The 27,810-nt window shown below is 36.2% G+C and overlaps 5 protein-coding genes across 5 annotated transcripts in view; 4 read left to right on the top strand and 1 right to left on the bottom strand.

Annotated features, from left to right (window-relative positions):
- The first annotated feature begins 1,035 nt into the window (after window positions 1-1,035).
- On the top strand, window positions 1,036-7,006 carry oprk1 (opioid receptor, kappa 1). Its single transcript, XM_055201981.2, has 4 exons — window positions 1,036-1,576; window positions 1,816-2,063; window positions 3,890-4,242; window positions 4,549-7,006. The coding sequence occupies exons 2-4, from the start codon at window positions 1,819-1,821 to the stop codon at window positions 5,082-5,084; spliced, it is 1,134 nt and encodes a 377-aa protein (XP_055057956.1). The 5' UTR covers window positions 1,036-1,576; window positions 1,816-1,818; the 3' UTR covers window positions 5,085-7,006.
- A 1,760-nt stretch (window positions 7,007-8,766) lies between these two features.
- Window positions 8,767-10,953, top strand: chmp5a (charged multivesicular body protein 5a). The gene is made up of 8 exons (XM_055201977.2): window positions 8,767-8,924; window positions 9,009-9,113; window positions 9,233-9,279; window positions 9,415-9,508; window positions 9,593-9,664; window positions 9,757-9,865; window positions 9,938-10,053; window positions 10,183-10,953. Exons 1-8 carry the CDS (start codon window positions 8,859-8,861, stop codon window positions 10,231-10,233), a joined length of 660 nt encoding a protein of 219 aa, XP_055057952.1. The 5' UTR covers window positions 8,767-8,858; the 3' UTR covers window positions 10,234-10,953.
- Window positions 10,954-11,108: 155 nt separating this feature from the next.
- bag1 (BCL2 associated athanogene 1) lies at window positions 11,109-13,076 on the top strand. Its single transcript, XM_055201979.2, has 7 exons — window positions 11,109-11,258; window positions 11,523-11,648; window positions 11,759-11,841; window positions 11,947-12,060; window positions 12,148-12,255; window positions 12,410-12,472; window positions 12,588-13,076. Exons 1-7 carry the CDS (start codon window positions 11,222-11,224, stop codon window positions 12,675-12,677), a joined length of 621 nt encoding a protein of 206 aa, XP_055057954.1. The 5' UTR covers window positions 11,109-11,221; the 3' UTR covers window positions 12,678-13,076.
- A 712-nt stretch (window positions 13,077-13,788) lies between these two features.
- myl12.2 (myosin, light chain 12, genome duplicate 2) lies at window positions 13,789-15,544 on the bottom strand. The gene is made up of 4 exons (XM_055201980.2): window positions 15,389-15,544; window positions 14,652-14,859; window positions 14,413-14,574; window positions 13,789-14,291 (listed from the first exon to the last, which is right to left on the bottom strand). Exons 2-4 carry the CDS (start codon window positions 14,833-14,835, stop codon window positions 14,119-14,121), a joined length of 519 nt encoding a protein of 172 aa, XP_055057955.1. The 5' UTR covers window positions 14,836-14,859; window positions 15,389-15,544; the 3' UTR covers window positions 13,789-14,118.
- Window positions 15,545-16,075: 531 nt separating this feature from the next.
- myom1a (myomesin 1a (skelemin)) overlaps window positions 16,076-27,810 on the top strand; it is a 31,891-nt gene continuing 20,156 nt past the window's right edge. The window contains exons 1-13 of the mRNA XM_073874857.1: window positions 16,076-16,234; window positions 17,720-17,915; window positions 19,482-19,610; window positions 20,109-20,286; window positions 21,382-21,539; window positions 21,626-21,724; window positions 21,946-22,028; window positions 23,999-24,034; window positions 24,152-24,313; window positions 24,927-25,088; window positions 27,223-27,364; window positions 27,450-27,652; window positions 27,729-27,782. Of these exons, the coding sequence (XP_073730958.1) occupies window positions 17,776-17,915; window positions 19,482-19,610; window positions 20,109-20,286; window positions 21,382-21,539; window positions 21,626-21,724; window positions 21,946-22,028; window positions 23,999-24,034; window positions 24,152-24,313; window positions 24,927-25,088; window positions 27,223-27,364; window positions 27,450-27,652; window positions 27,729-27,782 (1,546 nt within the window). The 5' untranslated portion in view covers window positions 16,076-16,234; window positions 17,720-17,775. The remainder of the gene's footprint in view (window positions 16,235-17,719; window positions 17,916-19,481; window positions 19,611-20,108; window positions 20,287-21,381; window positions 21,540-21,625; window positions 21,725-21,945; window positions 22,029-23,998; window positions 24,035-24,151; window positions 24,314-24,926; window positions 25,089-27,222; window positions 27,365-27,449; window positions 27,653-27,728; window positions 27,783-27,810) is intronic.

The raw sequence follows: 27,810 nt of genomic DNA, 5'->3' as shown, positions 1-27,810 counted from the left end.
ATACTGTAAAAAACATGTACAGTTATGGTACTGTAATGGGGCAGTTACAGTAACTCACCGGCAACACGTTGCCAGTGAGTTACCACATATATACAATAAAAAGTCTAACAGTGTATGCATGAAACTTCTCAGTCATAAAAAAACACGCGCAAAGCCTGAAAGAGATCAAGCCTCAGCCAAGTAGAAAAAGTAACGCAAAAGTAACTTAAAAGTAACGCAAGCATTACTTTCCATGAGAAGTAACTAAGTAATGCAATTAGTTTCTTTTTTGGGGAGTAACTTAATATTGTAATGCATTACTTTCAAAAGTAACTTTTCCCAACACTGGGTGAGACTGTGTTTCTTTATGGGCTGATTGCTGGTTACATTTACATGATAATTTGGTAGATTATTTGAAAGTTTTACTTAAAAAACTTTAAAGGGCAACGTGAGATCCCAAGCTGATGTCAACCCTCAGTCATTTTTTTCTCCAAGTTTACAAGCCCCCTAAAGACAGCATTACGCACTTGAAAGACAGCATTAAAATCTTGCTAAGCCAGTTGTTATTTATTCCATTTAATTTGTTCACCATCTAGACAGGAGAAATTATCTTTGTAATACTTTCACAGTTTTATAAGTTCATATGGGCCAGGAAAAATATGATGCTAATTAGCATAGACTTTTTCATATAGGTGTTCATGCTTAGTTGCCAGTATTTGATCCAGAAAATATTTCTAGGGGCAGATTTATTTTTAAAAGTCAGTTTCTGTACGTGCCATGCTTTCCTAATTGGACATTTGAGCATTGCACATCTCTTATTTAAGAGCTTAACTTAGTAGATTATATTGGAGCATGCTATCAGAAAGGGCATCACCATTAATTAACTGACAGAATAATTGCTTTATAGCTCAATTTGAAGCAGTTAAATAATTATGAAGCATATTTCATGAGTTGCAAAATTGGTAACATTATATATATATATATATATATATATATATATATAAATGTATTTAATAAACTGTATAAAAGCTTGCAGCTGCCCCCAAATCAATTGTGACAACTTGCCCCGTGTATTTTTCTACTAGGCCTACGTGAGGTGCACAAATACACACCTATAGCGTTCAAACGACCACAATCCTCCTTTATTCATTCAAACTCATAAATCTTTCTTTTCCCCAGCCTGTGATGTTCTTCTTCATCTGTGATGAAACTCTCTGTTGCCTGTTGAGCTCGTTCGCGTCGGCGTGGTGGACGCGCATGCATGTTATGAATTTGAAACGAGAGAAATTAAGTTTGATATGAAGTATTTCATCTCATAAATACCGTTTCACTGAGACGAATAATTTACATCGGTGAGTCATTTAAGAGTTTGGAGAGGATTTTTGAGAAGATGTTAGTGAGGTTTGCGTTAAACTGTCACATGAGGTCTGATGTCATACGGGACGCGCGCGCAGGCAGCGGCTCCGGTAAGCTGGCACTCATCAATTGAACAGCAGCGGGCCAAAGAAATCAGCGCATTGCGCACACACAGCTTTTGATGGTGGGATAAAACCTGTGGATTTTCATATCAATCTGGCAGGTTGCAGCTGGAAATAAGGTAAGACGTTTATATTTTACGTTTAAAGAAAAAGATCGTATGAGTAAGTATATACTAGCATATACGGTCAATTATGTCAGCGTATGTGATTAAAAAAATACTAATTTGATAGTAAAAAACCTCATAGTGTTGTTATTGCGCCGTTTATTTGTGTAAAAAGATACATTTATGCTCTGTACGATGCCAATTGAACTTTTCCAGTAAATCATACTGTGCGCTTTCATTGTGCTGATAAACAGGAGATGGACAGCAACGTGGTGCAAATCTTTAAAGAGGACAAATGTCCCTCTGCTCACCCCGAAAAGTGTTTACCCAACTTCACGTGGCAGTCTGTCGTCTCGGACATGTATAACTATTCCGTGAATGAAACCTGGACGAGTGAACAGGAAACCATGTCTCCCATCATTCCCATTATCGCTGCTGTCTACTCTGTGGTGTTTGTTGTAGGACTCGTGGGAAACTGCCTTGTTATGTATGTCATCATCAGGTAAGATACCTGTCATTGACTCGAGATGTATTTTAGCGCTTATCATTAATGTCACCATTTATTTATTTATTTTAATAAGTGTTGATATGCCTTACCTATGAACACTGTGCTCCTGAATGGATGGTTTTATTTGTTTGAGTGATTTTTTTAGGAATAGATGGTCAAGAGTTCAAGCGTAAATCAGCAGTTGGCGCGTTGGCGCCCCCCTGTGGACTGCGTATAATAATGCGGTCAATCCTTAACAAATGAGATTTAACCTTTGTGCACTCGCATGGACTATTTTACCCCTTTTCTTTTTCTTTGTCACTTTGGCAGTGTTAATGACAACAGCTAAAGATGTGTATTTTTAGTTGAATTTTACTTTAATTTACTTTAAAACTAGTTATGCAAAAGTTGTTACACTTGGGTGCAGAAGGACAGAAATGTTTCCATTTAAACCCAAACGCAACTATTTAAACACAAATCATGCATTTGTTGGCAAGAATTCAGCATATCTATCTATCTATCTATCTATCTATCTATCTATCTATCTATCTATCTATCTATCTATCTATCTATCTATCTATCTATCTATCTATCTATCTATCTATCTATCTATCTATCTATCTATCTATCTATATTTCATCAAATACAGTATGTGTTGAAAAGTGTACTATCTTTCTTCTGATTGTGTAATTCCCCCATGTTTGGCCTCTGGAGAAAATGCAGTTTTTCCTTTATTTCGTCTTCGGTATTGTAGAGCCCTGCAGGCAAACTGAATAAAAGATGCAGCTTTTTATGTGTGTGTGTTAGTATGGATGTCAGAGTGTGGTTTGCATGTGTGTACTGAAAAATGTATGTTTGTGAGTGTGTGTATAGTTTGAAGAAAAGACATTATACTGTACTGCAAATTACAAATCCATCTCTGTGTATAAGACCCACTATAGGTCACTGAGCTATATTTTATTCAAATGTTTATTCATTTCTTGTTTGCATAATTTTTCATTTGTTATTTTTTCGTACAGGGATAAAAAATGAGTTTAAAAGCCTTAGTAGTACTTTGTTTTCATTTTCGCAGAGAGAAAATTCATAATCTATCATTATGTAAACAAACTAGGATTTAAAGGGTTAAAATGCTTAAAATTAGTTTATGTTTCATAGTTATGATCAGGTCTGATTCTGGCTTAAAAACTGAAATCAGTAAAAATGTGAAAAAATATTAATATAAAATATTTTATGTCCGTGTTTTTGTGTATTTTTTTAAACATATATAATTTATAATAATTATAATATATTTTATAATAATTTGACATAAATAAAAAAAGACAAACTAGCATTTAAAGGATTAAAATTCTGAAAATGAATGAATGTTTTGTAGTTATGATATGAACATTTCTTATAAGGCTTACATAGCTTGCAAGGGCCCACACTACAAAATGTGTGAACAGAAAACAATGGATTTAATCTTTTAATGCCTCCTTGTAGATTGTTTCAGTTTTAGGTTTAATGCCATTTGAGAATTCCCTCTCAGTTTTAATACAGCAGATCACTTCTAGAGACGCAATAGGCTTTATGCCCAGCTGCACTACTTCCTGAACTTCAGCCAGCTCCTTGTTTCTTATGTGCCTTTATTGGACAAACTGATTAATTCAGGTGTGACTGATTATTGTGGTGTGACTACTGAGGTCAGGCACACCAGGATTAATCAGTTTGTCCAATAATGGCAGACAGGAAACAATAAGCTGGCTAAAGCCTAGGAAGTAGTGCAGCTGGGCATAAAGCCTATTGCATGAATTTATCACATTAATTTGTATCATTCCTCTGACGCTGGCTCTGGTTTTCGACAGGTACACTAAAATGAAAACCGCCACCAACATTTACATCTTCAACCTGGCAGTGGCTGACGCTCTGGTAACCACCACCATGCCCTTTCAGAGCACCGATTACCTGCTCAACTCGTGGCCATTTGGAAAGGTGGTGTGCAAGGTTTTCATCTCCATCGATTATTATAACATGTTCACAAGCATCTTCACCTTGACCATGATGAGTGTCGACCGCTATGTGGCGGTCTGTCACCCCGTGAAGGCTTTGGACTTTCGCACTCCGGTGAAAGCCAAGCTCATCAACGTCCTGATATGGGTCCTGTCCTCCGCTGCTGGGATCCCGGCAATGGTTCTTGGGAGCACTAAGACAAACAATGGTAATATATATGTTTCACAGGGTCAACGCTATAATATTAGGTGATGTGGAGCAAAAATAGTATTGGATTGCCACCAAAGTGGCTTCTTCTGCAACATATGACTACTATAGCATATGGTCAAAAACAACCAATTTAATGCATGTGCCTTGACTCCGACATAATTGAAATTCTAATTAAATCATGGGACGGCGAGTTTCCAACTACACCCTAATGTATTTGTTTTTCCCATCCAGAGTGACTTCACGTGTTTAACCTGCAGTCAATTCTGATTAATAATTAACTGTTGTTTATACATCTCTTCTACAGGCACTACAGAGTGTGCTTTGCAGTTTCCAGACCCATATATCTACTGGGATACACTGATGAAAATCTGCGTCTTCATCTTTGGCTTCGTGGCTCCTCTCCTCATCATCACCGTATGCTACACTCTCATGGTCCTGCGTCTGAAGAGCGTACGGCTGCTCTCAGGTTCGCGCGAGAAAGACCGCAACCTGAGACGCATCACCCGGCTGGTGCTGGTTGTGGTCGCCGTGTTTGTGGTCTGCTGGACACCCATACACATCTTCATCCTGGTCAAAGCTCTGGCGACCGGAGTGCCCGAGACCACCGCCGTCATGGCCGCCTACTTCTTCTGTGTGGCGTTGGGCTACACCAACAGCAGCCTTAACCCCATCCTGTATGCTTTCCTGGATGAGAACTTCAAGCGCTGCTTCCGGGACTTCTGCTGCCCGGGCCGGACTGCAGGGGACGGGCACGGGGTCAGCCGCGTGAGGAGCACGCTCCGTGAGCACACGTGCCCCGCGGAGGGCAAAGGTGAAGGAGGCCACGGAAGACCTGTATGACTAGCCGTGGAGATGTCTTCCTTTCATGGTCGGGAAGACTCAAATGACCTGGGACTGACACAGATAACCACTGCCATCTAAGGAGGGTTTCTTTAGAGTAGATAAAGAGCCCAATATAATTAAAGCAAAATTAAGGCTTTTCTTGTATGAATGGAGTTTTAGGTTCTTATCAACTTATACAAGTATTTGTTGTTGTTTTCTTGAATTATGTCATATTTGATGACCAGGAGGAGGAGTGATGGACCAAAAATGGTGTATAATAAAAGTCCCCTTACATTAAAACATCATCTCAGTGCAGGATGGTATCTGCTCTGGGCCTTAGTACGAGTAATGCCATTAGTTTAAAATATGTGTTGACACTGTAGCCTAAAAACAGCATTTACATCTATATTTAGTAGATGCTTTTATCCAAAGTGACTTGCTTAGAGAGCATTTAATATTTTGTCAATGAGCACCAGACAAAAACAATGTTTGTATGCATTGTAAATGGTCACAAAGCTTTTATTTTGGATTGTGCAATGTGTTATCACTCAGGAAAATACATATCTTTAATGTGCAAATCTGTTTTTGAGAGGGATAAAGCTAAACAAGTCCACTCCAAAAGAAAATGGCATAAAGTTAGGATGAATTACATCACGTATAGTTGATTCAAACCTACTCATATATTCTTTATATTTGATTTATGTTAAAAGATCACGTAAACTGTATGAGTTGCCTTAAGTCAAGCTTAAGTCTAGTTTATACTGTCCTGAGAAACATCAACAGGGACACACCCTTTAGGTTTTGGTTGGGTTTAGACCTGTCAATAGCCTATTTATCCACCAGGTGTGTTTAAAATGTTGGTATTGTTGGCCAGTGTGTGAACTAGTAGCATTATGGAGTCATAAATGTTTATATTAACATGAAAACGGTTCGGTTTGTCCATATTGGGTTAAAACAACCCAACATTTTTTTAGAGTGTAAGTATAATCATATTACATAAGATGTATATATTAGTGTCTGTGAAAAAACAGCAAATGAAATGTTTGTGCTTTTGGGCATAGGGCTTTTAAACAACTGACTAAAGGACTGAAGTTACTTACAGTAGTCAGGTTTTTCAAAATAATACATCATTTCTTTTCCAATCTAAAAAAGATGTACATTTCTAATGCATGTTTAATCTTTGAGTAGAATAATGTTTATGTATATGACACAGTATGATACGGTTAGAAGTAATTGTTGTGATAAAACTAAATTATTTATCATAATGTAAAAAGCAAAACACGAAATATACGTGGCAGGTGTGGTATGCATACCTCTTGTAATAATACTTTTAATGTGAATGTTGATTTTTTTGTTGAAAGTTTAGTTTAGGTTGATAATGTTGACGCATTTCTAATGTTGCCTTTTGGTGATGTGTATTCACAAAGCAAAAAAAAAACTATAATGAACTCCTGATGACATCTTGACAAAGATGGCTTCAACATTTCTTTTAGGTTAACTGTGTTAAGTGTGGATGACTGTGTTAAGACTGGATGGGATCTGTTATTATCCACTTATATACGGATATAGATTATGACATCATCTGTACTCTTTTGTCATAGCAGTATTAGCAATGAATTGCAAAAGTGTGAAAAATGTAATGACCTTTGTGCCTTTGGTTTTCATGGTTAATCAATGACATTATTGCTTAGATTTGTTTATCTTAAATGCTTTATACAGCATATTAAAATGTAGAAAGACAAAGGCTTCTGATACGTTCATTGTTGTGCTTGTACTATAATTTAACAAAAGATCTAGAAAATACTTTTGGCACTCAGCTTATGATTTAATATGTGCACTTTTTGTAATCGATTGAAATGAGCTTTGCTATGGCACACGTACCTTGCTTGTATAATATTACTTGTATTTTAAAATGATATTGTCAATAAATTAAATGAATAAAAGAAGACTGAGACTGGTCATGTTTTGTTTAAGGATATGGCACTAATTATATGGGACAAATATCAAGCACGATTGAATGATGTGACAAAAATCAGACAACAAAGCCTGCATGTAACAAAGGCAGTATCGTCATGACAACTCATTGCACATCTTATTGCTATAATCAAATGGCAAGATACATTATTTTTTTCTCACCTTCGACGTGTGTCATGATGTGTAATGAGAACGTTGACAAAGAAAACACAAAAAGAGGATAGCACTACAATTGGATTTTGAAATCAATGAACGTTGATTTTTCTTTTTAAAAAAAACATAATTCCAAATGTGTAAACTGCAGAATTCTGATACTGCTTAAATAAATGGTATAAAATTAATATAAGTAATCCACTAAATATTTGACTGTTAATTATTCTTTTTCATGCAATATTATTTTAAAAATTGAATGAGATATCCCACTAGAGAAGCTTGGCTGGTGTACATTAACACTTTTCAGAGACAGCTCTCACAACATTATGGTATATCTACAGTAGTTATTGGTAGGTCTGATGATGTTGGTGTTGCCATGGTAGACTCTTCATGGATAAACATAGTGCTTCAAGGCTACTCTGTGTATTTGTGAATCATCTGTCAATTGGCTTTATAAGAGAAATGTGTGCATTTTTGCACACTCCTATTCAATTAGTATAGTGTCATGGCAACAGCATAGTGTGTTTACTTACACTATTCATTAAAATTTACATGACATCTACAATTCTTTCATGCCTGGAATAAAATTGGATTTGTAATTAACATGTAATAAACAAATAACATGCAAATATAAATGTTTACCTAGGTTCTGCATGCTGGTTTATGTTAAACGATGAATGAATGAATGAATGAATGAATGAATGAATGAATGAATGAATGAATGAATGAATAAGTGAGTGAGTGAGTGAGTGAGTGAGTGAGTGAGTGAGTGAGTGAGTGAGTGAGTGAGTGAGTGAGTCAATCAATCAATCAATCAATCAATCAATCAATCCATCCATCCATCAATCCATCGATCCATCGATCCATCAATCCATCCATCCATTCATTAATGGATGCAACATTTTTATATAAATATCCTGTGTAGTTTTAAAACATTTGACAGAAATGTTCCTCACAATCATTTAAAAAATATTGAAAATATTGAGGACTCATGGTGAGTCCTCAAGAAGCTGCTTGATAACATTTTGCTACCCTAAAGCACAAACCATAAAACACAACATAATTGTTGTGGGTTTTTTTTGTATGCTTTTAGTCACATTATAATTCCTACATTGCACAGTTTTTTTATTTTACCATTATTCTAAAGTGTGGAAAATATAAATAAAGTATAAGTCAGTGTTTCTAAACTTTTGAACGGTTAGTGTAAAATACTTGTACATGTATTTATAATTGAATAATATATTTGAATAAACATATTGTGCTATTTAATCATCACGATATAATATGACAGTATAAACATTGAAACTACTGTGCAACATATTAGAAATGCTTACACAAATAATTTGTCATTTTATAATGGTAAGAATATATCACATTGATAAATATTTATCTTGATGAATCATTTTAGGAAATATGTAATCCTTCATTAGGAAAATAAATAAATAAGTAAATATAGAAATAGTCTGAAATGTAAATAAATAGTACAAAAATGTATGGAATTACTACGACTACAATCAGTGGGAATTTCTCGGATATTTAAAGCAAGAGAGATTCTCAATAGTGACTTTTATTATGTTTTTGACAAACCGGAAACAGCCCGTTGTGAATGATAGTCAATATTTAAATATCCTTACAAATCACACAGAAATATAATTCCCGTTTAAAATGAACCGTATTTTCGGTCGTAGCAAGCAGACGCCTCCTCCTAACCTGTCAGACTGCATAGGCAATGTAAGTACTTTATAAATATCGCTTTAGCTTGATGACATGCATGTACGGCAAACGATGATCCTGTATGATGAACCCGTTATATAGGTGGACACGAGGATCGAGTCAGTCGATAAGAAAATCGCACGAATCGATGCGGAGCTAATGAAGTATAAGGACCAGATGAAAAAGATGAGGGATGGACCTGCAAAAGTGAGCATCAGAGACGGATGATATCATTTCAGCATTGCAAAATAATGCAAACTGTCAGCCTATATAACTGTATATTGTCATAAACAATAATGTAAGCGCGAGATGCAATCTCTTTACAGAATACAGTAAAACAGAAGGCGATGAGAGTGCTGAAACAAAAGAGATTGTGAGTTTTTGCCTCTAATTTACACATATCCTATGTATTACACATTAATAATAATAATAATAATGATAATATATAATTTTTTTTACAATAATGTTAAATAAAATTTCTATTTTTTGTTTTTACTACATTATGTAGGTATGAGGGTCAAAGAGATCAGCTCGCCCAGCAGTCATTTAATATGGAACAAGCCAACTACACAATACAGTCTTTAAGAGACACAAAAACAACAGTAAGACTTGCATCATTATCCATGTCATTTCTAACACCAGCTTTTCATTTATAATTTGTCTACCTGTTTATTTGAATTGTATAGGTTGAAGCAATGAAGATCGGAGCGAAGGAAATGAAGAAAGCATATAAACAAGTGAAGATGGATCAGATTGAAGTGTGTAAAGGATGATTTTAACGCTGGCTGTTTTTGTACTGTAAATGTTATGTTACTAAAAACTTCTCATTATAAATGTTTCTGACTCATAGGATCTACAGGATCAACTGGAGGACATGATGGAAGAGGCCAATGAGGTACAGGAAGCTATGAGTCGCAGCTATGGCACACCAGAGATTGATGAGGATGAACTTGAAGCAGGTAATTGTGTGCGTGTGTGTTCATGTGTGTGTTTGTGTCTAGGAGCGAGGGCCTCACTTTTTTCCATTTTAGAATTAGATGCTCTTGGAGATGAGCTACTGCTGGATGATGACAGCTCTTATCTGGATGAAGCCTCATCAGCACCCTCCATTCCTGAAGGAGTGCCAAGTGACACTAAAACTAATAAGGTACAGATTGCATTTTTGAAACTTAACAATGATAAGATATAAGAACACTTACTGAATTTTGTTTAAATTGTGTGATTTGTTCAGTGCATTTAATTATTCATTCTTATTTTCTTTGCTTGTATGAAATAGGATGGAGTTCTGGTTGATGAGTTTGGCCTACCACAGATCCCTGCAACATAAAGATGGATTAACACAGAGCCTGTTCTGTGATCAGTGTTTTGTTTACAAATGATGGAGAAAGTTTTTTCTTTAAAAACTAAACTGTCTTTGCGGGTATACCGAAGGTGTTTTGAATTTACTGGCCAGTCTAACACGTGACATTGTAATTAACTCTTTATGTTAGTTCTGTTAGTCATTGTTTTCTCACTCCATTAGATATGGCATGCAGCTGCTGTCTTCAGATTCTACTGACTACTGATAACAATAAGTGACATTAATGGGATTGGTAGCAGAAAACAGTTAACCCATAAGTCAGAAATGTCAAAAGCTAGTTTGATAGGCTGAAGGGTTAAAGTATAATTTTCTAATTAAATGACTAAATAATAATAACAACAATAAGGCATACTATTATAATAAATTAAATGCATTTGTCTAAATGCTTATATTTATTTTAATATTGATTTTACATGTGCCTGTCGCCCATCTGAACAGCAAATCGATCAACTGGTCAATATTTTTGAACTGTAAATCCAGTCTAATTGGGGCAAGTGTACATTTTAGCAAAACTTTAACATGGCCTTGGTATGATTTTGCTGAAATATTTTATTAATGACTTAAAAACCTGTTATATGAAATGTAAACATTTGAAATGTGTTAAATAATAATGTAAATTGCATCACTAAAGCCTACAACACACTTTAAAGAGATTCAATAAATGGTATTGGATAACTCTGAAAACAATGTTTTTTTGTTTTTGTGGAATGCAATGGATCAGATAAAGATGAATTCAAAGCATACAAAAAACTTGGGGTGTTTTGATTTGTTTATATTTTTTTACTTAATTTGTTGTATAACTTTAATATGAAAAAAAAATCTTTTAACATTTTGAGACGTAGGATGCGTTAAACAAAGCGACGAGAAAGGCGTGACGCGCACAAAGACGTCACTTCCTGTTGCATATGTACACACGGGTGAAGTTGTGTGAAGCGCTAGCTAACAGTGATCCGATATGTCTGAAAACACCTTGACAGTGACAGTTGCTTATGGTAAAGAAAACCGACCACTTTTCATATTCACAAAAAAGATTTTCATTAGAAAACGTTACTGTTTTTTGAGACTAGCCTTATACGAAAGGGTCTATTTAAAATGATGCTAGCTGAACATCAACCTTAACCAGCGATGTTTAATTGTACCAGTAGATTCACGCATCGTCTTATTAAAGTTAGCTAAGATGTAAATAAAGGTTGCAATCCCAGATGCATTTGGCTCTGTGTTGACCGGCCAAAAGTTTAATTATTGTTTTGTCTCAGGCACGACCAAACACAGCATCGCTTTACCTGCACGAGATGGACACGAGCCATTATTAAAGGATTTGAGTGAGGCGCTGACAGAAGCCACAGGAGTACCAACACCATCCCAAAAAATTATTTTCAAAGGTAATGTGTTCTGCTTTAAACTAGAGGCTTTTTTACTGCATGACTTACATCTGAATAGAAGAAATTGTAAAGGTGTTTTATTTCTTGCTTCATGCCTTTTCTGAATGAAGGAAAATCACTAAAGGAGATGGAGGAATCTCTGTCCAGCTTTGGAATAAAGCAGGGTTGTAAACTTATGATGATCGGAAAGAGGGTAAGATGTGTGTTGTACATGATCTATGTGTTGTTCATTTATTATTAAAGATCGTATTATCTCTGAGTTCAAATAGATAAACAAGTTAATTTATTTTTTTTATAGAACAGCCCTGAAGAGGAAGCAGAGCTTAGAAAGCTCAAAGACATTGAAAAGTCAGTGGAACAAACAGCTAAAAAGCTTGAGAAAGTGGATGGAGAACTGACTGGACTTAAGAATGTAAGTTTGACATGTTTTTACTCTTAATCCTTGAACACGGTGCTTCTTGAATGGGGTTAGACATTATACCTTTTTTTTCTATTTTAGGGTTTTCTTGCAAAGGAGTTGCAAGCTGAGGCTCTCAATAAACTGGACCACAGGGTAAAAATTGCCTCTGAGCAGTTGATGAAGATCCTAGAAGAATTAGATACAATGGTAATTTGTGCATTTTTATTTTCTGGTTCTAAGCTGGGACTTGTTTAACCGTATTGCAAAGTGTGCATTAAAATGTTTATTTTAGTTTTATTTATTTAGGAGTTTAATGTATTTACTTTTTAACTGAAATAATGAAATTCAATATTATTTACAGAGCTTACCTGAAGGCTTTAGCGATTGCAGAAATAAGAAGAAAGGACTTGTGAAAATGATTCAAGTAGAAAACTTAATACTACGGGGTGTTAATAATTTTTTTACTTCCAATTTTTATGTAGAAATTTAAAGTGATTTTAATTAACGATTTATGTCTTTTGTTTTTCTCATTTCCACAGGGTTTCTTAGCGCAGTGTGACAAAATCGAAGCTGGAATATCAGATCACTTGGCCAAGATTCAGACAAAAAATTTTGCCTTAGCAGAGTGAACATGAATTAAGACTGACATCAGCGGTTACTGGAGCTGCTCTATGAGCAACTGGAGAGAAAACTCACCCAGAGCTTGGACGCTGGCACTGAAGATACACCTATACACACATACCTGTTATACGAGGAAAAACTAGGCAATTCAAAACCAAAAGTCTGTTTTTCTTCCAAATTTAGATGCTTATATCCGTGCCAGGTTACTCGATCTACTGTTTTCACCATCTTGTCTGGCTGAACCATCTCCCTTATACAGCTTTGGGATGTAAATTAAGTTTTTCTTATGTTTGATCTATAATCTGTTTTTCAATTGGAAAAGAATAATGGTGCTGTAAAATGTCCTTATTTAGGATAAAACAGGATATTATGTATACAGGATGTATAATAATAAATGATCTAATTTATGTTTTTAGGTGTTAGCATTTAATTGGCTTTTTAAATTTCGTAAATCATAACAAGATGTGGTTGTAGATAATTAAATGAAAACTACTCTATTTTTGGAAAAAGACTAGTTTAATAATCCTTGAATTTAACAATTTTAGAAATCTCAAATGATGATCTGTTTGAAAGAAAATATCATTTTGGAAGGCAACTTTCTATCACGACGTTTGCCTCATCCACATATTATGAAATAATTTAAAGGGGACATATGAAAATCAGACATTTTCCATGTTTAAGTGCAATGAATGGGTCCACGGTGTTTCTATAAACGCAGAAAATGTGAAAAAGATCAACCCAGTAACATAGTTTTGGAAAACCATTCTCTGCAAGTATGTCAAAAATAGGTCATTAAAATGTGGCTCCCTTGTGATGTCAGAAGGGGATAATACCAACCATGGCGCTGCCATTTAGTGCAGATATCAGCTCATTTGCATTTTAAAGGACACACAGCACATTTTCACTCATACTTACAAAGTAGCAATTTTAACATGCTATAATAAATTATATGGTATTTTGAGCTAAAACTTCACATACGTACTCTGGGGACACCAAAGATTTATTTGACATCTTAAAAAAGTCCTCTTTAACAAACCAAACATTTCTTATAAATCTAATATAATGTGAAGGGGTATGACTTTACACATTCAGTAATTAAAATTAGATGACTAACGTAGCTAAATTCAAATTGTTTATTAATTACAAAATGTAAATCCAGCTAAAACCCCACGCATTTCAGTCATAGATCCAGAATTTATTCATCAACATTTAAATACCACAACAGCATTCATTCAATTTGAGGTTTATCACAGATAACCAATCTTTGTGTGTACTGTAATTATGTACAAGTCTACTCAGACTGTATAAGAGAAGTCCATAAGTAAGATCAAATGAGCTTGCCCTGCTGATTTATGTATTGCCTTGCACTAGCCCATAAAGGTGGGAAAAGGATAAAAACAAAGTATTACAGTGTAGTTTTCATTAGTTTCAGTAGTGCCCAGCCCTGCCCTAGTCATCTTTTTCTTTAGCACCGTGTTTCAGGATGCGTGTGAATTCCACATAGTTGAAGTTTCCTTTCTTGTCAATAGGGGCCTCTCTGAACAGCTCGTCCACTTCTTCATCTGTGAACCTGTCTCCCATTGTGGTTAAAAGCTCTCTAAGGTAGTCCTCCTGAATGAAACCTAAATCCAAATATTTAACAAATGGGTCACCAAAAGTATACATAAATGTGTATGCCACAAGACTCAAATCACCAGTGTCTGTTGCCATTTTATTTGATGTTTCACATTTGATAATGCTTACCTGTGCCTTCTTCATCAAAACAAGCGAAGGCATTTTTGATAACATCTTCAGGATCTGTTCCATTAAGTTTCTCTCCAAACATTGTGAGGAACATTGTGAAATTGATGGGACCAGGTGCTTCATTCATCATTGCTTCGAGGTATTCATCTGTAGGGTTCTTACCTGGCAACAAAATACCAGCCTGTCAGTTGATGATCATCATGGGTAAGCATTTTTACCAACTCTAGTTTTTTTCTTACCTAATGAGGCCAACATATCATGCAGATCCTCTTTATCTATGAAGCCATCGCGGTTCTGATCGATCATGTTGAAAGCTTCCTTAAATTCCTGGATTTGTGACTGGTCGAACATGGCAAACACATTTGAGGTGGCCCGCTGGGGGCGCTTTTTGGTGGTCTTCCCCTTAGCCTTTTTGCTTGACATTTTGACACTTCTGCGATGTTACAACTGAAATACAAGTGACAATTTGCTGGTTAGACGTAGCACGAGCGCAAGTATATTCTGTTAAGGTTTACAGAAGGACACGAGCTTTTACAAAACACACACAATAAAAACATGCTGACCAGAATAAATAAGTTGATTTCTTTATCATGTGTTTATTCAGCAGTCGCCATTTAATACATACGCTTAAAAAAAGCAATGCGTTTTTTATGGCAATGATAATGATTTTGTTTTGATGACTGTGTTGACGCTGTGTAGGCTAGACTTGATAGTTAGCTTACTGCACTGTTCAAAGTGTTATCATTAGTTAAAAGTATTATTGGTGTCCAATCAATTTCAGATATAATGTCGCTAAAAGTCAACAAGAAAACTTGAATTGTTTACAGGAAGTAAGTTAGCAGACTAGCTAGCAAGGGAGCTGGCTTCTTTGTCTTGCGTAATCGGTCGTTTCTGAACTAATTTAAAACTATACGATACGTCACTTAAAAATAATGAGAAAAATAATGGCGTCACGATGAAGTGAAATTATACATACCTTAACCGCTAACAAAACAAAATAGGACACCTCAAACAACGACTGCCACGCTAGCCAGCCACTGACCCACAGCACCCCTCTGGAACTCAGTACAATAGGAGAGTCCAATCGACAAAGTATTACATCACAGACCGGAATAGTCCATGAGTTATGCTGCCGGGTGGGTGCAAATGTTCCAGGGGGAAGAATGCCAAAGTAATTGCTAAATTGAACAGTAAAGTAACAGTTATAATTTAACTTAAGGTAGGTTCTTGTGTGTCAGACACTATAATAAACGATGAAATTACACGAAGGATAATGATACAAAGTTTAATATTAAACTTTACAGTGTTTTTACACGATTGCATACATTTCACAATTATTCGACTCTTTCAAATGAGGGAGCATTCAACATGCCTGTTCAGTTTCTACAGTTTTACATTTCTATATAAAAACGAAAATACAATTGCTCTATATAGTCTATAAACACATAACGTTATATTTTCTATCATTATTACAGAGCCAGTCCAAGTTAAGAACATGAAGCCAACCTAAACGGTAACAGAGATGATAATTAGCATTAAACATATTGACAAGCTGGTCTTTGTTGTTTGTTTGTATAAATTAATTTATATGTTGAATTTCGCGGGCTCACAGGTTGAAAGTGTCTGCCCCTAGCTCAGTGTCTATATTTAACAGACCCCGTGGCCATACAAGGTCGTGGCTGTGCACTGCAATCTGCCGAGTGGCAGCATTATTTTTGTTCAGTGGGGTCCTGTCTTGTCTGCTGTGCCTGGATTCTCACTCGCTTCTCATTTTTTGGGATTTTGCCCGTCTTACAACTTTTCCTGCAAACTCTGACTTTTGGTAAGTGTCAGTGCATTTACTATAAAAGCCAGCCTTGGCCCAGTTTTTTTTTTCAATTTGCAATTATGTAATACCTTTAATAACTTACATGTTGTGGCTTGCTATTACAACAGAAGTTATTTAACAAATTTTAAATAATGTTGGTAGTTTTTAAACTGTTTTATGAATTGATGTTATGATATTATTATTATTTTATTAATGTTGTGTTGTTTTTTTGAACTATTGTGTAACTAATTTGTTTGTTAAACTATTTTTGAAAAGTAAACAAAGACATATAGTCATATGAAGATGAGTAGTTATGGGTTAATGACCAATCTAGATCCTAAAAACGTTTTTTTAAAAAAATATATTTTTTAAAAATTGATGAAATGCATATTTTTGAGTCAGGAACAATGTCTTTAAAAAGTTTTGATTATTGAACAACATTTCAGTACATCTTAATGATTTTTTTTCCAGAATATTTTTATATCCCCATTAAAAAAAAGACAGGTGGTTCAACCAATCATTGTTTGTTTCTCAGATAAGTGGATAATGCGCTCCATGCGTCATGATGATTGTTTGTTTATTTGATAGTGCCATTCAAAATTATAATCCTGAAAATAGTTTGAAAGTGTAAAACAACTTTACCATAAAACTAACATTTGAGAACTATACATTTAAGAACAATAGTTTATAAATAAATAATAATATTTATAGAAAACATTAGCTTGCATTTTTTCTTGCCAAATTATTAGCTTAATAAAATTATTTAGCTTAATGGTTTTTATTTCTTAGGGTCATTAATAGCCGTTGCACCGTTTGACTTTCTGGTTGCACCACCTGACCTCTGCAATTAATTATTTACATTTAACAGACTTCTACTTTGATGCTGGTGTAAGCTTTTGCCTGTGATATCAAATTCATAAGTATCCCTTTAAATACAAATAAAATGTGTTTGATAATATAGCTTTTACATTGGTTGTACCACCTGACATAGTGTACCAGCCTACCTATTACATTAAAGTGGCTATATTTTGAGTATTTGAGAGAAATCTCCAACCTTCATTCACCCATAAAGACCACCTGGGGCTCACTGGTTAATGTGATATTATGTTTACTTTTTATTCTTGTTAACTTTTTAATATTTTAGATTGAGAACATTTAAATTGTTGGACAAAAGTTTTTTAAATTATCCTAACATCCCAACAACTACTGAATTTTGTATTTATTATTAAAAATACTGCAAAAGCGCTCAAACTAAATAGATTTTATAGAATAAAGTGACACGTGATAAATGTATTAAGTTATTTTTATAGTAGATAATGCTCCTGGACACAAAAATATGCATGTCATGTCATTGACCCTCAAGTTGAGCTACACACGGTATTTTTAAAATTGAAGACATCTTAATACTTAAACTTAGATTCATAGAATGTACATGTTTGGAGTTATATATGTTTAATTTTTGTACATTTAAATGAATATTCAATGGGGTTTGTAATTGAGGCTGCAAAAAGAGAGAGAGAAAGGGGTCCGAGGGACAATCATAAAGCACGCTCAGGATGTCAGGATCCTTGGAAGTACGAAAGGAGCAGCAGCAACAGCAACGGAACCTTGAGACTCGCTATGAGAGCAGCTATCACCAAAGCTCTCTATCATCTGTTAGCCACCAGTCTTATGCTGCCCATGTGAGCAGCCATGGGTAAGAGGACAGAGGGGACAATTGACCCTGTGCTCATACTGCTCTCAAGAATGGCTCCTGTAGACCAACCCCTAAAAGAGCTGCTTTACCCCTTAATAACACATACCATGCTGCTTTTCTAAAGACTTTTTTGGTTTGATGTGCATCATTAAGTTACCCCATAACTCTTTCATTATAACCTATTGATTTTTTTTGCCAACTGCTATAAAAGTGTGGTAGTGATTTATTTCGAAGGCTTAGAAATCTTTAAAGAAGAAGATATTTTAAATTCTGTTTGAGAAAACAAATATAAAAAGTAATAAGAAATGGTGGTTAGTGATGTACTTTGTGTTGAAGTAGGCTACCTTTCTCCCAGACCTGTGCATTTTTGTGGCTTTGATGCTTCCATTATATTTATGAGCTTTGGGACAATGTTTATATTTATTCTGATCAACCTTTGTTATAGATAAAGATTTGTGCTGTTGAGGACTGCTTAGCCCAGGAAGAATCTGAGCCTCTGTGCTATAAATGTTATAAATGGTTTAAGTTATAATTGGTCTCAAAAATTATTTATAGTCATTGAAGCTTGAAAACACATTAGTTGGGGTGGACTGTAACTGTACATTTATATTTATGCAGTTTCCTTTCATCCAAAGGGACATTTTTTAATCAGTATGTTTGTTTCCCGAGTTCAAATGACGTTTTGCGCTGCTAACAGAATGAGTTACTATACAGCAGCACAAAAACTGTAGAAATGTTTGAGAAAATCACTCAGAATTAATTGTGTTTGCATTTTAAAAATGCAGTAGCAAAGGCCAACTGAAACTCTTTTTACTTGGATTTGGTACTTGTAGTCGTTTTTATTTTTAATAATTGTAGAATATGTTACTGGCAAAAATTATTGAATTGTTGTGATTAATTATGATATTAACTATTGTAATCTGTTCCTTTCCTTGTTTTGTCAGCACCCCTGTATGTATTAATCATAATACAAAGCCTCAAAGCGAGTGTTGTAATAGAGATATTTTGTTAAGTGTAAGAGAGAAAGAGAGAGCGATCAAAAGATCAGAATGGTATTCAAATAGAGCCCTGTGCTTTATCCACCTGTCTAATGCCCATAATACTGTTGGCAGTAAATGACTGTCAATCATTTGGATACGATCAGGTTTATCTTCTGATTTGGTGGGGTTTTTTGTTTCCCATCTGAACATCATCTTTCTTTTAAGATAACAATAAAAAGTCATAAAACTAGATAAAATGTGTAATAATGCATTACACATTACACGGCAACAATGTGGTAATGGGGAGGTGCTGTATAACCAAGACCAAAACGTTTACAGCAGTGGTATCAGTGGTTTGTTAAATTGCTGTTCTAAAATGCTGTTGCTTTTCTTTCTCATTATTACATTTTTAATTAATGCTTAATATAGTGGGCGTCACTGCAAATATTTACATTCCACTAACACACTAAGACTCTCATCCATCCCATTCTATTAACCCTGCTGTAATATTGAACATTTTAATTCAATTCTTCATTTGATCCTTTCAGTTTCACAGTGTTTCTTTAACTTGACTCGTGTTGTTTAGGGTCAAGACATCGACCAAGAAGAAGGAGAAGAAGATAAGCTCAGTCTCCAAAAAAGACAAGCGGGCTCGCCTGGCAGTGGACACAGAAGAAGAGGTCATTGGATACGTTGTACCAGTCTTTAGAAGCAGGTGGTCACATTAGGGCATAGTTGATTTTGTTTGTGAAAATGTTTTGGTGCACATTGTAGTTTAAAGCTAGAATATTAACAACGTAATTGCAACTGAAATGAACAGATGAGATGAGATGAGATCAGATGGTTCAAGTCTCACAGCCGGCAGGTTGTGACTGAGTTATGCTTTAGCAAGGCACATTTCCCCAATTGCTCCCAGGGTGATGCAGTAATAGCTGCTCTCTGCTCCGGATGGATGTGTGTGTTCACTACTCACTGGATGGGTTAAAAGCAGAGGTCACATTTTAAGTATGGAAATACATGACAATCACATCACTTTAGCTGATAGGGTCACATACAGTATGATTAATCTGTGGGTATGCCTAATTTAGGGAAAATGAATAAGGAATGCAATCTACTTATTAGTAATTTTAAATTACAGGTGCGAAAATTTTATTAATATTTAATAACAATAATTTTATTATAAGTATGTGCTAATTCATTTGATCTTGATCAGTCATTTAGCCACAAAGGAGCTGATGGAGAGCCAGGAGGAGGTGAAGGAAGAGGGCGTGGGGTATGTCGTCATGAGAAACCTGTTCTCCAAGGATACCGAATTTAAGACGAGAACTTACAAGAAGACCCGCGAGACCAGTATAAGAGAGTCTGCCGAACGTCTATCTCTGAGCAGAAAGGTTTGACCTAATACATGCTATAAGATATTTTTGTATAACCTCATATTGTTCCTTCAAAGGAATAGTTCACACAGAAATATTCACCTATTTCCAACTGCATGGAACTTGATGAAACACTGTAATGTAAAAAAAAATGCTACTTTTAACCATACAGCAAAAATGAACCAGGACTACTAACATCCTTGTCATACAGGTTTGGAACAACATGACGGTGAATTAATGGTCACAGAATTGTAATCTTTAGTTGTAAAACTATATTGAGTAAAAGCTGGCTTTCGTCAACTCAGTTAATTTTATGGTAAAACTGTTCAACCGTGTCAGTATTTATCTACACAATCTCATGGAACTTTATACGTATTTTATGAAGTCGTTAAAGGGCACCTATGGTCCGATCATGATTTTACTTTCCTTTGGTGTGCAAGTGTGTATTAGTACATGTTAACGATATGCAAAAGGTACAAACCCCAAAGTAAACGATGACGCAAGTAGTTTCTTGGACTACAACATACACACAGATTGTAGGCAATTGGGATTGGTGATGTATACAAGACAACATTTATCATAATTCCTCCCGCTTGGACTCATAGCTTGTAACTTAACTCCTGTTAGCAACCGAATCTTTCAAACATGGTAAGGAGCGTCGCATTTTCTGGTGACATCAGAGGTATTCAGGCCAATCACAACGTACAGATTAGCTCGCCAATCAGGGACACAGAGCTTTTCAAATCCGTGCGCTTCAGGAAGAGAGTAAAATCTAGAACTATACAAAAATATATGGTATGTGGAAAATAATACGTTTTTTGAACCATAAACCACACAAACACATTGTATTATACCATATGCACAAAATAATTTTTTAACCATGACATAGGTGCCCTTTAATTAATCTGAATTTGTACAGTCTCATTCATTTACTTTCACCCCAGTGATGTTAGGTTTGGGGTGGGTTTCATTAATGCTTTTTCTTATAATTGTATGTATTTGTACGATTCATTTCAAATATCTTTAAATTAGTCACCTTGTAAAATATGTACGAATTCCCATGTGTGGTATTTATGTGATCATTATTAGAACATTATCATTTTTGTACTCAAGATACATGAGAAAGATGAATTCCAGAGGAGGATGAATACAGACAGTTTGACTCACCCGCCAGAGTTTATCGTGAAACCACGTGGCCAGACCGTTTGGGAGGGAACGAATGTGACGCTGCACTGCACCGTAGCCGGATGGCCCAAACCCCGCGTGGCCTGGTCAGAAAACAAGAACGTTATAAAAGCTTAGCATAACTAAATTCCAGTGTTTTTTTTAATTTCCATTCATCTAATTCTGCTTTCAGGTACAAAAACAATGTTGTGATCGATGCAAAGGCTCACCCTGAGAAATACATCACAGAGAGCCAATACAACATGCACTCTCTGGAAATCAAGAACTGTAAAGAAAGTTTTTATTAATTTAATAATGTGTACAAAAGTTGAATTTTTTATGTGTTCAAGTTAAAATAATTCCTTATTAAAGCTAAATGTGTGGGATGGTTTTCTTTCTCAACTATTGTCAACAATTTGACAAAGATTAGCATAATTGGCAAACATCAGTGTTGCCGAAATTTATAAAACATAAAGTTAATTTTGTGTATGTTCTTGTGGATTACAGCTGTAATTTTACTGACACTGCTGAGTATCGGATCTCTGCTCTCAATATAAAAGGAGAAAGTTCTGCTTTTGCCTCTGTCATCATTAAAAGTGAGTATTGAACACATATTTCCTTTAGTATTATCATAATAATATTCACATGTACACTTTGGCATGAATGTCTTTTATTGGTAAGAATCATTTCGTATAAGTTAATGAAGCTTATATTTGACTGCTGTAGGCCTGTTAGTTCTTCTCTAATGTCTAATCTATCTACTGAATGTAGGAACTGTGGTTGAGGTCATTACAGTAGCGTGTAACTTACTCTGGTTTACAGCTGCCGTTCTCCTGACAGTCTATTTTAAGGCCACTGCAGCATCTCAGTTTGACCTGTGCTATTTTAAAGTGTCTTTCCACTATCTCTGTACAGTCTTATTAACTGTAGTGTACCCACAATATTTAATATTGTATATTTAAACATTTCTGTAGCCCAGTTTATAAAGTGCTTCTCAGAGAATGCAGATATAGTTTACTCACCACCATGTCATCCAAAATGTTGATGTCTTTCTTTGTTTGGTCGAGAGGAGTTGTGTTTTTTGGGGAGAGCATTGCAGGATTTTTCTCATTTTGGTGGACTTTAGTGGACGCCAACAATTGACACTTGACTCAACACGTAACAATTTTTTTCAACTGAGTTTCTAAGGACTATAAACAATCCCAAACGAGGCATAAGGGACTTATCTAGTGAAACGATTGTCATTTTTGACAAGAAAAATAAAAAATATGCTCTTTTAAACCACAACTTTTCGTCTAGGTCCGGTCCAGTGCGATCTAACAATAATGCGTAGTGACGTAGGGAGGTCACGTGTTACATATATAAAACGCACATTTGTGGACCATTTTAAACAATAAACTGACACAAAGACATTAATTAGTATCAGTTGACATACAACAACGTCGGAACGGTCCTCTTTCAACACACTTGTAAACACTGGGGTGGAGTTTCGCGTTCATCTTCTGTGACCTCTTGACGTCATGACGTATTGGGTGGGGTCACCTGTCGCATCACGACCAGATCTAGATGAGAAGTTGTGCTTTAAAAGTGTATATTTGTTATTTTTCTTGTCAAAAATGACAATTGTTTTGCTAGATAAGACACTTATGCCTCGTTTGGGATTGTTTATAGTCCTTTGAAACTCCGTTGAAAAAAACTCTTACGTGTTGAGTTAAGTGTTAATTGTTGGTGTCTATTAAAGTCCATCAAAATGAGAAAAATCCCGAAATGTCCTCCCCAAAAACCATAATCTCTTCTCGACTGAACAAAAAAAGACATCAACAATGTGGATGACACGGTGGTGAGTAAATTATCTGGAATTTTCTTTTAAGAAAATGGAATATTCTTTTAAGGGTGTTTTCACATATAGTTCATTTTAAAAGAACCAAACCCAGTTCACTTAAAGTGAACCAGAAAAGGAACTAGCCGGATGTGACCTCAGTCCTTTTGGTGTTCACAATAAAGTGGACTCAAAAGAGGACCCAGTTCTTTTTTTAGTCCTCTTCAGAACTGAAGTGATCTCAGACCCTTTCTTGTTCACACAACTTCATAAGAACTCAGACCCCAGCTTTCTGTGCAGCAGTTTATTTTGATACAATGTCAAAACCACACGCAAAACGAACCGGGACCTCATTGATTTCACATATCAAAAAGAAATTGAACAACAAAAGAATCCAAAAGCGAACCGTACTCTGACCACCTACAGATGTGGTCTGAGTTCAGTTCGCTTTTGGGTCCTTTTAGGGGGATCTGAGATCACTTGGTTTGTTCACATATACACCCTGAACTGCTCTGAGAGCATTTGGAGGGCTCAAACAAATTAGGTGTGAAAACGTGTCCTATATGTGTCCTATATGCTTTGGATAAAAGTGCCTGCCAAATGCGCAAATGTAAAACTGTTAGGTGAGGTATATTTTTCAGATGTAGATTGCAATATTTGTAATGGATTTGTTGCAGATGGCTTTGTTTGTAATGCAATACCTGTATGTTATTTTGTTACATGAAACCTTTTCTGTTTGTGTTTAAGGGTTCAAGGAAGAAGAAAAGGTGATTGAAAGGCCTCGTAAGTGTCACATACCATATAATTCTCTTAATAAAGGCTCATAATTCTCTGGGCACATGAACTTATGATTTTTTTATACATTACAACTCCCTTTGATCTGCTTATGTTCATGTTCAGATGGTTACAGTCCCGAATATGGCGTCACTTTCAACACCACCATCATTGACAAGTTTGGCGTTTCATTTGGCCGTGAGGGAGAGACCATGAGTTTGGGATGTACGGTCATTGTCTACCCCAATGTCAAGCGCTATCAGCCAGATATTGTTTGGTACAGAAATGGTGAGCTCATTTTTTTACTGCACCATAATTGTGAAAACTCGCATAGTTTGCCATTGATTTGTAGAACTGTATTAATCTAAAGAACCTGATAAATAATAAGTTTCATACTTAAAGGGGACATATAATGAAAATCTGACTTTTTTCATGTTTAAGTGCTATAATTGGGTCCCAAGTGCTTCCATCAACTTAGAAAAGGTGAAAAAGATCAACCCAGTAACTTAGTTTTGGTAATACATTCTATGCAAGCATGTGGAAAAATAGGCCATTGAAATTTGGCTCCCCTTGTGATGTCATAAAGGGATAATACCGCCCCTTAATCTGCACTATCCAACCACGGCACTTTCATTTAGTGCAGAGATCAGCTCATTTGCATTTTAAAGGACACACCCAAAACGGCACATTTTTGGTCATACCTACAAAGTGGCAATTGTAACATCTTATAATAAATTATCTATATGATATTTTGAGCTAAAACGTCACATACATACTTTGGAGACACCAAAGATTTATTGTACATCTTAAAAAAGTCTTGTGAAATGTCCCCTTTAATCAGAAGTCAAAAGACTTTAATGAATTATGTACATACAGTCTTTATTGTTCACTTATTCACCAGGTGTTGCCCTGTCACCTTCTAAATGGGTGACCATGCATTGGAGTGGAGAGCGAGCCACTTTGACCCTTGTGCACCTCAACAAAGAAGACGAGGGTCTTTACACCCTGCGTGTCAACACTAAGTCAGGCTTCGACACTTATTCTGCCTATGTTTTTGTGAGAGGTCAGTCCTGCTTGTACATTGCACATCATCTGCTGTATAGAAAGTATGAATAAACATGCATAATGTCTATCTGTATCTCACAAAAAAGCTCATTAACGCTGAATAAACACGCATAATGTCTGTATCCATCTGTATCTCACTATAAAAAGCGCATTAACGCTTGCACAATTAACTTCCTATTGTATATTTGTATATATATGTTTTCGTTGCATGGGCAATGTCTACTGCATCTTTAAGAAGAAAGCTGTCACACGTATTAGGTTGCACTTTGGGAGTGCTGCTTCTATATTTGGTTAATGGCACCAAAGAGAGCCAGCGGGGAGGACAAGTTAACCTTAATCCTTAAAATATCTTTTAGTGTACATATTAATAAAACATTCTGGTACCATTTTAATGAATTTTAGATGTGTTGTTAACTCACAAATGAGGTGTTTATTAGAGGCCTACAATTCTATGGGGCCGTTTCCCGGACAGGGTTTAAATTAATCCAGGACTAGTCATTGGTCATGTACATTTTTACAAACATGTACGTTTTCTACAAAAACAATACTGGTGTGCATCTTGAGAAAAAACAATGGCACTGATATATGTTAAAATACATAAGTGCAATATATTTTTGAATTAAGGCAGCTCAAACATGCATTTAAGTCTGGGACTAGGATAAGCCCTTTCCGGGAAACCGCCCCTACATTAAAAAATGCTCCCTAAGTTAAGATATTTACATTTATGCAAAATATTTTTCCAAAGCGATGTACAGTAGTGAATCGAAGGTATACATTTAATCAATATACACTCACCTAAAGGATTATTAGGAACACATGTTCAATTTCTCATTAATGCAATTATCTAATCAACTAATCACATGGCAGTTGCTTCAATGCATTTAGGGGTGTGGTCTTGGTCAAAACAATCTCCTGAACTCCAAACTGAATGTCAGAATGGGAAAGAAAGGTGATTTAAGCAATTTTGAGCGTGGCATGGTTGTTGGTGCCAGACGGGGCCATCTGAGTATTTCACAATCTGCTCAGTTACTGGGATTTTCACGCACAACCATTTCTATGGTTTATGAAGAATGGTGTGAAAAGGGGAAAAAAACATCCAGGATGCGGCAGTCTTGTAGGTGAAAATGCCTTGTTGATGCTAGAGGTCAGAGGAGAATGGGCCGACTGATTCAAGCTGATAGAAGAGCAACTTTGACTGAAATAACCACTCGTTACAACCGAGATATGCAGCAAAGCATTTATGAAGCCACAACACGCACAACCTTGAAGGCGGATGGGCTACAACAGCAGAAGACCCCACCGGGTACCACTCATCTCCACTACAAATAGGAAAAAGAGGCTACAATTTGCACAAGCTCACCAAAATTGGACAGTTGAAGACTGGAAAAATGTTGCCAGGTCTGATGAGTCTCAATTTCTGTTGAGACATTCAGATGTTAGAGTCAGAATTTGGCATTAACAGAATGAGAATATGGATCCATCATGCCGCCTTACCACGGTGCAGGTTGGTGGTGTAATGGTGTGGGGATGTTTTCTTGGCACACTTTAGGCCCCTTAGTGCCAATTGGGCATCGTTTAAATGCCACGGCCTACCTGAGCATTGTTTCTGACCATGTCCATCCCTTTATGACCACCATGTACCCATCCTCTGATGTCTACTTCCAGCAGGATAATGCACCATGTCACAAAGCTCGAATCATTTAAAATTGGTTTCTTGAACATGACAATGAGTTCACTTTACTAAAATGGCCCCCACAGTCACCAGATCTCAACCCAATAGAGCATCTTTGGGATGTGGTGGAATGGGAGCTTCGTACCCTGGATGTGCATCCCACAAATTCCCATTAACTGCAAGATGCTATTCTATCAATACGGGACAACATTTCTAAAGAATGCTTTCAGCACCTTGTTGAATCAATGCCACGTAGAATTAAGGCAGTTCTGAAGGCGAAAGGGGGTCAAACACAGTATGAGTATGGTGTTCCTAATAATCCTTTAGGTGAGTGTGTGTGTTCCCATGCTTTTACCACTTTAGCTACAGAAACACATTTGAGACAAGCAGAAGCATTGTCTCGTATCATATGACAGCAGCCAAGAGAAAATCTTCCAACTAATTTGTGTGTGTTCATCAGATGCTGATGTGGAGGAGGAGGGGGTTCCAGTTGCTCCTCTTGATGTACGTTGCCATGACGCTAATAAAGATTATGTGGTTGTCACCTGGAAGCAGCCAGCGGTGGAGGGCAGCAGTTCCATCATGGGCTACTACATTGACAGGTGAGTCATATGGCATTTAAGAGCCCATCACCAGTTTGATCATAAATGCCATCTCAGTGCTCCTCACTGAAATACGTCTTTACAGGTGCGAGGTTGGCACTCATCACTGGGCTCAGTGTAATGACACTCCAGTAAAATATGCCCGTTTCCCCGTCACTGGGCTTATTGAGGGACGCTCCTACGTATTTAGGGTGCGTGCCTTCAATAGCGCTGGCGTGAGCCACCCGTCTCGTCCCTCTGACCCCGTAGTTGCCATGGACCCTTCAGATCGTGCTCGTCTCAGAGCTGAGACATAAGACTTGGGTTATAAAATCTTGTGGATTCGGTTGTATATCAACTGCTTTTCTTTTTTCTGTCACAGCTGGTCCCTCTGCTCCATGGACTGGAATGATCAAATTCACAGAGGAGGACCCCACAGGTAAGACCTGACTTTAATTTTAGGAGTT

This window comes from Misgurnus anguillicaudatus, chromosome 2 (assembly GCF_027580225.2).
Source record: "Misgurnus anguillicaudatus chromosome 2, ASM2758022v2, whole genome shotgun sequence".
Classification (NCBI taxonomy): Eukaryota; Metazoa; Chordata; class Actinopteri; order Cypriniformes; family Cobitidae; genus Misgurnus; species Misgurnus anguillicaudatus.
This window is presented reverse-complemented; position numbering and strand designations above follow the sequence as displayed.